The 15,039-nt window shown below is 30.9% G+C and overlaps 1 protein-coding gene across 1 annotated transcript; it reads right to left on the reverse strand.

Moving 5' to 3' along the window:
• Positions 1-1,174: 1,174 nt before the first annotated feature.
• LOC106458480 (5-hydroxytryptamine receptor 2A-like) lies at positions 1,175-2,236 on the reverse strand. The gene has a single exon (XM_013918000.1). It carries the CDS (start codon positions 2,234-2,236, stop codon positions 1,175-1,177), a length of 1,062 nt encoding a protein of 353 aa, XP_013773454.1.
• Between the last annotated feature and the right edge of the window lie 12,803 nt (positions 2,237-15,039).

A 15,039-nucleotide genomic window follows, 5' to 3' on the forward strand; every position in this document is an offset into this window, starting at 1 on the left:
GTTATAATTGATTTTTTTTAGAACAACTAGAATGAAGAACACAAAAACGAATCTAAGCAGTATTATGAAACACCACTCGCAAATTCTAGACGGATTAGGTATAACTTTTAATGGACGTTCTACATTACATTAACTGAATACATACAACTACATGTATATTATTCAACTTCGATACACAAATGTAGTCCACCTGAACATATTGAAATCCGTCTGTTTTCTTTATAGATAGAGAACAAATGTATTCTAAAGTTAAAGCACCAAGTTGAGCCTGTTGAAGGTGAAGCTTAAACAAAGCATTCACAGTAATTATCAAAAGAAATTTGTTTAAAAGCAAAAGTGATTAAGTTTGGATAAAGTTTTTATTTTCTGTGATTATTATTAGGGTCAAGGATATTCACTGTCTGCGTGAAAACATTTCAAGGTAAAAACAAGAACTTTGGAAAATATATGTATTGAACTAGGTAAACAGTTTTCTTTGTTCAGGCTTCAATAAATGAATTAGAGAAATATTAATGTATTAAGTAATCTTAAAATATTAAAACAAACATAATACTAGCTTCACTTTGCTATCAAACATATACGGTGTTCATTTTCATTTGGTTTAACTACTGCTATTGATGTTTGTATAAGTTAGATAGGTGAAATGGCATTGTTACACTACGTATTACACATGTGCCTAAAGCTTCTTTGAATAAGAAACTCAGAGGTCAATTTGTAATAGAGATGATTTATGTAGCTGTTGTATTTTAAATTGTGTGCTGCAAAAAAAAACAAAACAAAAAAACTATGATATTGAAGATAATTATATATTTGTGAAACTATTTTGTTAATGTTTCTTCAATATGTTTAACGCTAACATTTAGTAAATAGCTCAACCTGCGCATGTTTTTTATAATATGTTAATTACATTGACTATCATAATACAACACAAGCTCATTTAAAAAGATAAATGTATTCATTTTGTATTTGTTTCAGGACCTTTACGTATTAAATTTATTTATTATTTATTGCGTTCAGGTTATCCAGATTTTGAACACACTTGTATTATATTGATTTTTACGTTCTCCACATTTTATATACATTTATTACGTTGTTTACATATCTTCCAGAGTCACATTTATTTCAGGTTCTCCACTTTTATTTATGCTTATCTTATCCTGTCACAAAATGTATTCTACGATAGCGAAGTAATAGATGTTTCTTTCCTACATAACATGCGCTTGAAAACACTTCTAAAATCAGGACTAAATATGGTATAAACAATCGGATTTACCATGGAATTAACGTATCCTAGCCACAATAAGACGCTAAAAAGCGTGTCGCTAGGTTCACAAGAGGTGCACATGGGCATCACCAAAGCCATAACAAAAAATGGTAGCCAACAGAAAACAAAAAGTCCGGTAATAATAACCAGCGTTTTAGCAGCTTTTTGTTCCCTTCGAGATTGAATACTCTCACGTCTTTGTTTGTGATTTTTTTTTGCTATGGCCACTAATCGCTTAATTCCACCAGGAACTGCTGCAGTATTGTTCTCAGTGGTGTCATTGTGAACAATCTCGTGGGTCTGAATACTTAAAGACTGTTTCTGGACAACAAGAATTGCTTTGGATCCTGGTTTGTGACGAATCCTCCTCTTGGCAACTTTGAAAATTTTCCAATACAGAATTAAAATAGCCACTAAAGGAACATAGAAACTAGAACATGTGGCAAAGATTTGGTAAGCTAGGTCTTGACTAAGGAGACAACGTTTTTCTATTTCGATCCTTTCTTTAAATTTGGCATCCTTCCAACCAAAAACAGGAGCGACAGATACGAATAGAGCCACACACCATACCAGAAATATCATTACACTGATCCTACTAGCACTTCTTTGGTGAGCATAGTTTACTTGTGTTATTGCCCAATATCTGTCTACAGCTATAGCAAGTAAGTGTAAGATGGATGCGGTGCAGCACAGTACGTCGCAGGATGTCCATATCTCGCATATCTCCGATCCAAGTTTCCACTCTTGAGTAACTTCGTACACAGCGCTCAAGGGCATTACCAAACAGGCCACCATCAGGTCTGCTACAGCTAGTGATAACACAAGATAGTTTCCCACAGAATGCAGATTCTTCTCGATCACAATTGCAGCAATTACGAAGAGGTTCCCTACTATAGTCGTCAAAATCAACAAACCCAGTATCACTGATATCAGTACATCAAGGAAAACGTCGATGTCAAAGGTTATTACCATTGTACTGTTACTGAGCTTTTGAATATCAGTAAAAACGCTTAATTTATCGTTTGTTTGCTTTATCATTAGGTCTGACATGTGAAGCTCACTTAGTATGAAAATCAAAAGTATAAGCATTTTCTGAAGCGGTAAAGCTGGTATCAGAACAAATTGTGTTAATATTATATTAATACGCACAGCTGCCTCCTATATTCTGTCATTTACAGATTACTTGATGTTAAACATACACCTTTTTCCAAAAATGTTTCTTTGATATCTTCGCTGCTAAGTATTATTATCTTATCATGCGAAATCACATACTTAGCAGCAACTTTCGTCAATGAATACTTTTAACTATTTTTTTTATTGTTCACAGATTTCAATAATGTATATATATTCATAAATAATTCCAAACAAATAAGAAATTTACAGGTATAAGTAATAGATACTTGGAAATTCTTCTTTGTTTCTCATGGGTTTTTTCTTGAAAATAAATCCAGTACTATAACAAAGATCTCATGAATATATTTAGTATGTTTAGTTTGAAGTGAACATAATGCATTTTTCCTTAACACATTTTAACTCATTGATTTTTTACGGGTTGCGTATGGTGACGAAGAACAATTATTTGCTTAACTGTATTCATTCAATTTCTTCTACTAAACTTGTATTTCTCTAATTTCTAATTTCACTCAACAGTATTAGTTCAAGATCTGATTTTGCTCACACATTGTTCTTTTGTTTTTCATACGAAAACATTCAGCAACATAAGATTTATTTGTTTGTTTGAAGTTAAACACAAAGGGCTATCTGTGCTCTGCCCACCACGGGTATCGAAATCCGGTTTCTAGCGTTGTAAGTCCACAGACATATCGCTGTGCCACTGGGGGGCAGCAACATAAGAGGATTGTGTTTTAATTTCAGCTGTGACGACTAATTTTCTAGTTTGTCAGATAAAAGACGACTTTCTTTGAAGCTGCTTTCTGATTCCGTCATATTAGCTGCAAAGAATAAAATGTGAGGTAATTAGAATAAATAAGAATTGATAGATATTTAGAGAGAGATTAATCAAGGAATATTGTTGTTAAAGATAGCTATATTCCTTGTTTTACGGCAAAATTTTAGGTACTTTCAATATTTTGAATAAAATCTCGAATAGAGAAGAAATGTAACTGAAAAATTAGAAATAAAATATACAATAAAATCGCTTAAAATTGCAAATTAGAAATTAAATTAGACATTTGAAAAATCATTTATTCTCTTTAACTTACCAGTAAAAGCATCAGTCGATGTTAAAACAAGTGTTATTCTGCTTTGTTTTTATATTTAGTTATTAATTACTTTTATCATATCTTTAAAAAAAAACATAAGTCACAATATATTTAAGTTAGGAAAGGATTTCTTTGCTGTTTTTATTGGAATAGACTGTTTGTTAAATAATATAAATAATATTCTGACTGGTTACTTTGTTAGAAGACCCTCACACATATGTATAACATTCTATTTATTTCCATATGGCAAAAAATGTAAATAAGCAGTAATATTTTAGTTAGTTTTCGGCTTGAAAAGAAATATGAGGACAGGTACTTGTCTAGCAGGAAGACTTTTCATTAAAGACCATTTATTATACCGGTTATTCAAAGACATCTGTCATCAAGATCTATCAATAGTGGCAGTCAAAAATTAATATATTCATGTCTAGCAGAAAACAATTCAGTCGCTAGCTGCTGGTAATGGACTGACTGAAGGGAAATGTCGATTAAACAGGTTTGGAAACTTTGTCCCAACTGACTGATTCCTGGAACAGTGATCATAATACAGCAATCTCCAACACTGCCATGTCATGTATGTCAAACAGACCAAAACTAATTCCTTATTTCGGAAGCAAACAGGAAAGCATCATGCTAGTCGAACTCAGAGGGAAAAACAGCTAACAATAAGTGACTGGAATCATGAGGTGTGGCCTGATGAGTGTGTTTCTTTCCTTTTTCTGTACTAACTATTCCGAGAGTGCAAGCTGTTTGTCAGGTTTCATAGGGCCGCGATTCTTTACAGTAGGTGTCTTTGGCTTGTTGGCGATAAATTTCAATAACAAATGGATAGCATACAATCCACTTGTTTTAAAATAATATATTAAAAACAAGCCAAACGTATATATATACAAATGTTCGTTACACAGTTAATCACTACAGTTGTATCCATAGCTTTAAATAATCGTCTCTTTTCTTCAAGAGTGCACACAGGCTGGTTCAGTTACTTTAGAAACCAATTAACAAGATGAATTATTATTATCTACTCGGTTATCACAATATAATCAGTGATATATTCAGTTACGTTATCTCGTGAGTTACCACAGTTGTATCCAATATTTAAATAATTGTTTCCTTTTCGTCACACAGGCAGATTCAATTATTTTAGAACACCCTTTGATAAGACAAATATTTCTCCGCTATTAGAAGGATCTAATAACTTGGCGCAACAATATAACAATCATCAACTAGTGAACTACACAACCTATGAGTTGTACACAGTTATGTAAACAAATCTTGCGATAAATTATCGCTTCTAAAAATACTAAACTTAACACTCGCGCTTTATAATTATCTAAGTCGTGTATATCTAACGTTGTTGGAAATGATGCAGATCTTGTGATAGTATTGGGGGCAAAATATATATCCTTTAGGAGGACAAATAACATCCAGATTGTCGTGGTGTTTCCATCATATCCACTTGACAATGACGTCTTCTCACCTTGATGAACTAAAGCGCTTACAAGACGACATTCCAATAACCCATTGCGATATTTTGCCCATTAATTTAGACAACACATCAGTAACTTCAATGAACTTACTCAGCCAGAATCTTCATTAAATCTCAATCCATTTAACATTTTTGGAATAAATTTAACGTTTCATTGGCTACCGTAGCCTGTAACCAAATAAAATCCATATATATTACTCGGTGATGTACTGCAATGGAACAAAACAACTTTCAACATCTTCCGTCTATACTGTATCGACAACGTTTATTATTGTGTTGTTAGATAATGGTGTTAATATAGGGACCAATCAGTTTAAAAAATGTGTACGTATTTTATATGCTAAAGTTTTGTGAAATTTACAACTTAAATTACAAGTAGTGTGATGGTATATTTCTAATCTTCTTGGTCTTGATCATAAACAATATTTTCAAATCTTGTTAGCTCCGAAATGGAGTGACTCTAGGTAGTCATTGTACATACTTTTGTCTTTAGCATAACAAACACATTGAAAAACATAAGCAAAATAGGTCTTGATTGTTACAAAAGTTCAAAGATCAGTTTTAATTCCTTAATTTATATAATCTGACCCTGAAAGTTTATACTGGAAAATATTATATATTACGGTGGACTTTCTTTGGAGTTTTCATATTTCTTCTAGTTTTAACGGAATAAATTTCTAAGCTTAGCGTAAACAGTCTCAGTATATTGGAATGTACTATTTCTGCACAAGTATATTTACTTAATATACCTAGAATGTTCTATGTACAGTGCATGTATGTTGTTTTGTTACTTATTATCTAACCCTATGTTAAAAACAAGATATTTAATTTCAGGATGGTAGGAATTTTTATTTTTTGATTAAGAAAAAGACTCTCTCATCTAAGTATACAAAACTCTAAATAATGAATTATTAAATTCCCATCTTTCGACCTTATGCACCTAAGTGATACAATTCACGTTTTCTAAAAAAGTGTAGCAAAATAATCTCTAAAAACGCATGCATGTATTTGAAATCATTAAGCTTACTTTCATTTTTATGATTTCTAACTACATACTCCGTGCTTTTTTGGTAATAAAGCTAGAAAGAAACGACCTCGTCTCTCCAGATTACAATAAAAATACTTTTATTTCAGCCTAACGTTTTAGCATTGCGGCATCAAGGCTAGTAATGTAAAAACTGTTTGACGTGAAAATATATTAATGCTTCATGCTTGTCAACACGATAAACGTTTGGTATTTGTTAAGTCATTATTCACGTCAGTTATTATAGATAGTTTGTTAGTAAATCGATTAAATCAAAATCTCTCCTGCTAGTTTTGGAAACAATTTTAATTATATTCAATTACTTGAAAAGTTTTTTTGGTGTACAAAACTTGAAGATAGCTTTTATGCGAAAACAGCTGTTAGCTGAGTTCTTGCACAGATCTTAAAATATAACGTTGATAAACGGAAACATCGGCACATGTAGATCTTCAATTACAAATTTCATGTATCTCAATTCAATTTTGGAAATACGTGCTAGTTTTCATTCGTTATTAAAATTAACTTCATATGCAAGGTTCCATAAAGTTTCATTTTTTCGATGACTTACCTCGAGATATGTTAGAAGTAACATACCTTTTAATTTTCAAGTTAAGTACTTTAACTTAATTATCAGTCAAAACTTTTAAAAGTTAGTGGAATATATGTTGAGAAATTTACCACTATTGTCATATTGTTACCCAGTATTATGGAACTAGCCTCCTTCATAAAACTAAACGGCACTTATTTTCTTGTGATTGACCAGTTATTTACTTATCATGTAAGGAATAATTGAGTTTTCTTAAAATGTATCAAAAACGATTTATGTCTTTGATTATTGACCACATAAATCATTGATAGATGACATATTTATTTCTAAATTTGTTTAAAACCAACAACTTTTCGTCAATTACAAAAAGGTTACAAACTAAATTGTATTATATCTCACTTGACGTACAGCCACTGATAGTTGAAAGGTTATTTGGAAACAAAATTATTAATAGGATACAAAAAACCACACTCTTTGAAGTTGATTACAATATGTGAGTATTCAAAACTTAATGAAAAACGAAGGCGTATGGTATTATTGTTTCTAATTCTTTGAGTGTTTCTAGTAGACAGAAAATATGGTTTATTTTACTTCTTATGCTTCTGATAGTTTGAGTTGTATTAAAGGTTTTATAAATAAGATGTTTATAGATTTGATGACAATTTAGATATGTTCACGTAGTATATACTACTACTAATTTTGAGGAACTAAGGCATATAGAAACTTTCCTATGACTATATCACACATTTGGAAAACTGTTATGTTCTTTGCACTTGACGACAGAGGCTTTAAGTATGTAAAGAAGTCTCCACGCTGACAAGATTGTTCACGTCCTCGAAATCTATACTGCATTTTTCAGGTCAAAGAAAATGGAGCAGTAACAGTCCAATAAAACCTGGATCAAATTAATCGTCTCTTTGTAATCTACTGATGCCAAGAGATGGAGTTAAAAAGGTTAGAGTTTGTTCAATCACACTTCGTAACTTGTACCTTAAAAGAAATATTGTCATTATATAATCTTGTGGTTAGTTTCAACTATGGAATTTTGAATCTTTAATATATTTTTGTTAAATTACATCAATGTTTTCTGTTTAATAATAACTAAGCTTTCATTAAGTACATTTTTTGTGTGTGTAGCAGAGATAAATAGGGTTAATGAATTGTTTTTGAGTTTGTGGTCATAAGTTCTTCATATCTGATGATATTGATTTAATGGTGCATTGAAAATGTTTTATTCGAAATTAATGAATATTCTTCCTAAGAAAAAGATGTTTAAAGATATTAATTAAAACCATCTTTTGACAAAACTTGTTTAATAGTAATAGGATTAAACAACCTTAAGTGCACTTAATGATTTGTACATAATTGAGTACGTCTTCTTATATATGTAATGACTGATGTTAATACAAACCTAATTATATAACATGCACAATAACTTTATCAGATCTCTTCTTACCTTCCTAAAATCATACATTTGTTAACTGTCAAACTGTTTTTCAGATGTAACATTTGGAACAAGAAACATCCTTTTGGTCATGAATATGTGAGCACAAAGTTGTGATTTTTTAAAATTAATTTACCAAAAATTGCTCATACCAGATTGTATCAAAATATATACTTGTGTAAAATGACAATACTAAAATGAGTAATGAAAAACCTCAAATTAAAAAAACATTGCATAAAAGATGTTTGTGTTAAAATTTTCGTTAACTCTCAACCATCAGTTCATAATAAGGGACAGCTAGAGCAGGTAGCCCTAATGTAGCTTTGAGCGAATATCCGAGACAAAGAGACAAAATATATTCGTAATTAATCATATCTAGCATGGATTTCATTATAAAATGTTAACTTTCCTGTAAAAACTCTTTCAAGTAAAAAATTAGGCTTAATTAGGAAATATTTGATTAATATTTAATTAAAAATTTAATTGTTTTGAAATTACTGGACAGTCAATTCAAATCAGAAAAGAATTCCACCGTTATTTTTTTATCTACAATATTATTCCTAGTATACGTAATTAACATAAGTTTGACTCTTTAATAATTTTGAGTGAAATCTGCAACCTAAACACACAGCATATATAATTACTTTAATAATTTGGATATTAAGTACAAGTTTTTTGTAGTAAGAAAACTCGACAAAATTAGCGCTGAAGTAACAAGCGCGTTTTAAAGCTCATCGAGAGATAAGTTATTCTCTATTTTCTCAATGTAAAATATTAATATTCATATGGATCCTAAATTGATTGTAATGTAAATAATATATAAGAAGCTATTTTTAGCTTTACAATTTCTGAATATCAAATATTATAAAATATTTTAGTAGCTTCTGTTGAGAATATAAATAGAAGCATTTGTTACACCTAAAATTATTTACACTGTCTTTCTAAACAACTTTAAGAAAGCCTTTCTCATTTAATACGCTGTAGTATAGTTCTCTTACGCCATACAGTAGACGCATTTAAATATTTTTTAAGCACATTCACTTAAAGACGAGTTAGAGCCTTTCAAAATGTGAAGTGTTATATCAATAGAGTCGTTCAATTAGCGTGCCGGACTATGGAGATTAGATCATCGATGCATTATAACAGTAACGGTCAAATCCTATTATTCGATTTGACAAGAGCAGTTCAGTAGTTGGCGGTGAGTAAGCTACTGTTACGAAAGCGGAAGGCACGTGACGCTGCTAACAAGTAATGAGTATCTAGAAGATTCGGGGAACATCACGAATAATCCAGTATTTGCTAGACGCCCTCTATTCCTGTATATAAGCGCGTCAGATAAAGCGAGACGAATTAATCGGAACTGGAATAGCAGACAGAGAAATTGAAGATATAGACAGATAATCGAGTCAAGCTGTAAGTAAAGTGTGTAAATCATTGTGAATTATAGCGTGTGTTTAAGTTAAAATGACTGTGAAAATTAAGTGTATTGCAAAGTTGTATTGAGAAAGAATGGACTAGTTTTATTTAAGAAAGGACTTGTATCGCTGAAGTTCTTCGGAAAGAATTTTTACGGGTAATTAACAAACGACCAGAGACGTAACACTACCTTTCCTATAGTCTACAACTACTAAATTAGGGATAGCTAGCGAAGGTAGCTTTGCGTAAAATTCAACAAACAAGCCTACATAAAAAAAGGATGAGGTAGTAAAATAATTATTACTTTTATATCTAAATGGTGTTATTCTGCAAGTGTTACCCGCAACATTGTTTTCGTGTTCAGTAATAAAATCATTCGAATTTGGCGAGCTTTTCACCGTTATAATATTTTCTATCTTAGATTTTATAATTTCCTCGTTCACGCAATTCTTTTATTTCTAGAATTATATCTACATACTTTAGTTGACGTAAAAAGCATGTGCTAAACAATATTCCTATAAACAGCAAACACATATCAACAATGTCTAGCGAAACCACGGCCAAGGGAACGGGCTTGGAGAAATCAGCGTGTCGTTGGTTAGCTGTATGAAATGAGAAACTGATTTTAGAATACTGATTCGCTACTAATTTATGATAATTAGATCATTATTATTAAAATAAACAAACAACTGTCTTCTTTAAGGGACTGAAAACATTCTTGAACTTCACTTTTTATTGTTGGTTTCGAAATAGGATATAATTATTCTATATGTCCATTTTGAAAAAAAAAGAGTTACAGAATTATAGTTAATTTGTTGTTGGTTTACTTACTCTCAATATACATGAAATAGCCCCTCAGTGGCACAGCGGTATGTCTGCGGACTTACAACGCTAGAAACCGGGTTTCGATACCCGTGGTGGGCAGAGCACAGATAGCCCATCGTGTAGCTTTGTGCTTAACTTCTAACAAACAAACAAACAAATACATGAAATAGAGTGCAAGTGCTTTATGGACATTTTCTTGGTTTGTTTGGTTATACGTTGGTCAAGTGATTTTCTTACAGTTGTGATGGCATGCAAACGTAAACTTTGATTGTACGATTAAGTTGTGGCAAAAATATACATAATGTAATTGTTTCTTTGTCTTGTGCCATGACATAAGGTGTTGGTAGGCTCGTACGTTTATTGTTTAGAGTTGTGATTTGATTGTTCTCCATAATAAGGTGTACAAAACTGAGGATGTTTGTGAATGGGTTTCATGTGTGTTGACTAAAAGATTTGTTTAGGTCCCTTCTTGAGTGCACATTTAAGTCTACGAGATATATCACTAGATATCTGTAAAGTCTTACATTTCGTTGTTTTTTCAATATCTACTTAATTGTATTATTATTATCCACCACCACTGGCAATTAAGTTATAAAATAAAATTTAGTATAACATTATGTTATGCAGAAGCGTACAATGAAAAACATATGACTAAGACCAAATTATTTAAGAGTTAGATCCAATTATTTCATACTATATAGTTCATTGTATATATAAAAGTGTTCATGAACATGTATATTTATAGAATTTCACTTGTGACGGATTTATTATTCTATATTTGTTTTAATATCGATGTTTATTTAAATTAAATTTATATTTAGAAATGTACATAACGTATACTGTTAAATATGTATTGCGAAACTCCCGCCTAATCTATAAAGTTGTAGAAGATTCTCGAATGTAAGAATTAACTATATATGCGTAAACTATATATGTACGTAAACGCTAATGTTAGCGTCAGTATTGTTACGTAATCTGAATTTTCAAGAAACTCTCAACACGCCTATAAATATAACCAACGCGCCGCGCCTAAAAAGAGTATCTATTATTGGTTTACTATAGTTGGTGTGCTATAAAATTCGGAAGCTATAACTGTGATTGTTACAACGCTTATTAATCCGAAAACTTAGGATATTTGACCAGGAACATTTATAAATTTCGAACGTTACAAACCATTTCACTTCAGAGGATTCACATCGGACATTAGCACTTTTACGAAAACATTACCCAACGTCATTGGTAGAAACACCACCTGTAATCGGCTTGTGACCAGAAAGAACTACAGGGGTAGCTAGCTCTCTGTTAAGTGAATTATACCTACATCAACTCGAAATTGAATCGCTCATCGTGAACCCTCGATAAAATATCAAGGAAGTTCCAGACTAGAAAGAAGACTTTTATATTGCTTGTAAGTTTGTAAAACTTTTGTATATAAATCGTTGATTGTAATAACTTTTTGTAATAACTGTTATTCTAAATTATATTGTTATTTGTATATTAAAACATATTTGTTTTAAAAAAGAAAACTGCGTGTATCAATCTTGTTGGCAAACATCATAAATTGGAGATATATCGGCATATGTTTAACTACTAAATTTAAATTATCATTTAGCTCGGTTTCAGATCATTCGAAATTGTAATATGTAACACACTTTTTAAGTCCATAAAAGTGTTTCAACAAAAATTGAAAGTAATGTGCTGTCTATAATTGTTAAGGAAAAAAAACTCAGCCAAGCAGCATGTTACACTGATAAAGAAATATATTTATATAAGCCTTTAGCTTTGTGTAACCACTTTTTTCTCTCGTTAAGCTTAAAACTGCCTGAAAGTACGTAAAACTATTAACAAACCTTTTTTTTTTTCAATTTCAACAGCAAATACATTAACCTGAGCTCAATGCATCAATTTGTTACATAATGGAATAATCGGCTTGAATTTCTATTTTCAGAAACCTTACATCTATAAATCTTAACACATTTCAGTTAATCCTACATAAAACTTGTAAAGCATTATGGTGTGGCAAACATGCTATCTCTGACGAATTTAGTTTGATATAACTGTCTTTTATTTTTAGGGTTGAATTATTAGCTTATAAATAATATATACATGAATATAGAAAGATTGCTAAATAAGTTAATATAGCTCATAAGTTTCTGGAATTAGTAGCTTCCCGTATTTTATCGAAAATTACAAAACTAAATTTAGGAAAAAATACTATAACTTAATAATTACTTCTTTGTTGACGTTTTTGCCCATCTTTATACAACGTTTTTTATTTTTTATTAATATCAAATAATGGACGTCTAGTCTTGTGGCAAGTATGTAATGTTTAGGATAGTGAAGCATGTTTTGTTGTTTGGTAGTGGTGTGAAATTACATCACAGTAAATATTAATAATGATTTTAAACACATATTCCTTTACTGCACTATATAGGTTTCCAGTAAGAAGAGTGTAGGCTAACATTTCAACTGCACACTTGATCTAGTTCTCTTGCAACTTCGAAAATATTGTATAGGTGAATTGTTGTAACAAAAGAAAAGCTAATCACTATCTAATTTATGTAGGGAATACTGTTGCATAAAAGACATTTGAATACTAGACATAAACGACCTTAAAACACCAATTTTTTTTTATTTTACTTTAAGTGAATATTCAACGTTTCTCTTTACAGCTTCTTCAGGAGCATTCCACTGAAGCACAAACCGTAACTGACAGTACAATGCTTCAAATGGTTTAAACAATAACTTCTAATCATATTTATAGCGTACGTTTCTACAGCGTACGTTTGACATCACCAACTATAAAATGCTTATTCCCTTTGTAACTGCTTTCACTCTCCTTTTTTTTTTTGGTAATACTAAACAATATATATCGTCGCTTAGCAACAATACTTAGATCAACTATGGTGTTTATATTGAATGCTGAATATTCATGTTGGTTCATTAGAAATGTTTTTTTATTCTTTACTTTTTGGTTACTTCGGTGGTATAATAGCAAAACAGCTTAATTCAGAAAGTTTATGACATCGAGTTGTAGCCAAAAGCAAAATAAAATTTACCAGTAGTGTTTCAGCTTAGCCTTACGTTACCTTTATGTATTAGGCCTAATGCTTAAATTAGTCTACAAATAGGCCTACTATACTAACGTTATAGAGTCAATGTTTAAAAAGTTTTAAGCGGTAAATTATGTTAATTAATAAATATTATTTTAAGACACATATTACCTACCTGGCCTTAAAACATAAAGAAAAATAAACTTTTATCACTACCAAATATCTTTTATCATTTTTACAGTTGAAAATTTGTGTCGGAATGTCCGCACTATGTTTTCTACTTTCTGACCTAGAATACACAGTGAAAAGGCTCAATAGTGCTATTTAAGTCTCTTTCAGAGTGCACATATACTTTTGTCCATGATAACATTTCATTTTTCTGTGTAGTGTTTACTAAAAATGTGGTGATTAAAAAATTACTTCGAGACTGATGAAATAAGTGAAGAGTAGGTGCATCTTGTAGGTACAGACAAACACGTTTTAGTTAAATTTTATAATTTCCGCTAATCATTTAACAACGGTTTCCCATCATTTTTGATTCGCTTTTATACTAGTAACAAAATAAAGAAGTATGATCTCAGTGTACTTGAGAATGATCGCACCATTGTTCGAAACGTCGTACTTGTTCTAAATACAAATCTTACTTTCTGTAAAACTGTAGCTGGTAATAAAATATTTGTTTACTAAAATTAGCAGTGAATTCTTTCAACAATAAGCTTTACTACCTAATATGTCAAACGCTCGCTGTAAACTGTACACTATATATTTGATTAAAACTGTACTGTCAACTGCGGTTTGTGTTTTAATGAAACGCTCCTGAAGAAGCTGTAAAGCGAAAGGATTAGTGACCAATTTAAGAAAAATAAAAAAATTATTGTTATAAGGTCGTTTATTTCTAGTACTAAAAAGCTAATCACTGCTACAGATGTAAATCTGAATATCTACTCTTTCTCATCACTCAAGATAAGCGCATTCATTGTACATATCTTTAATGTTGTTTTACAGCGTAGTGTCTAATTCTGATTAAATACCGTTATATACATACACTCCAAGTTTTAGTCAGTGAAGACAAAAGATTCAGTGGAACGTTCAATGTTGCACACTGAAGACAATATATGAACTATTTTATGAATAAACTCACGTTGAAATGGTGTCCTCATCCTTATATGAACTATTTTATGAATAAACTCACGTTGAAATGGTGTCCTTATCCTCAAATATGTAAATGTAAATGAACCACATATTTAATTAAAATATATTATATATATTCTTCTTAAAAATAGGGAAATCGGTTACGGTGTTGCGAATGGATATATATCAGAGAAGTACCAATGTGATAGAGATTTCAAATATAATATAATCATTCATTGTGAGATTTCAGACGAAAACATTTTTATTGTCCCAGGAAGTTGGAAAGAGAGGTTGAATAATCTCATCAATGGCATACCAATTTAAAATTAACAGTTTAAACGCCGAAAGCGGAAGAAGTATTACAAACCTAAAACTTGTGATAAAAATGAAGTAAACTGCAGATCTTTGTTTCTTATATTGCTCTTAATTTCATTTTCCAGGCGATTTTGTTGGAAAGCTTTATGTTTATAAGCAGCATTACACTAAGCATGATATCTCGTTATTTGTATACGCTCTATGATATGGCATTAAAACATTACACTAGCTACCAGTGACAGAACATTAATTAATTACAAAAGTTCGAAAACACATTAATAGTTATAGATAGTAGGATAGCTATCACTT

Source organism: Limulus polyphemus, unplaced genomic scaffold (genome assembly GCF_000517525.1).
Source record: "Limulus polyphemus unplaced genomic scaffold, Limulus_polyphemus-2.1.2 Scaffold470, whole genome shotgun sequence".
Taxonomy (NCBI): Eukaryota; Metazoa; Arthropoda; class Merostomata; order Xiphosura; family Limulidae; genus Limulus; species Limulus polyphemus.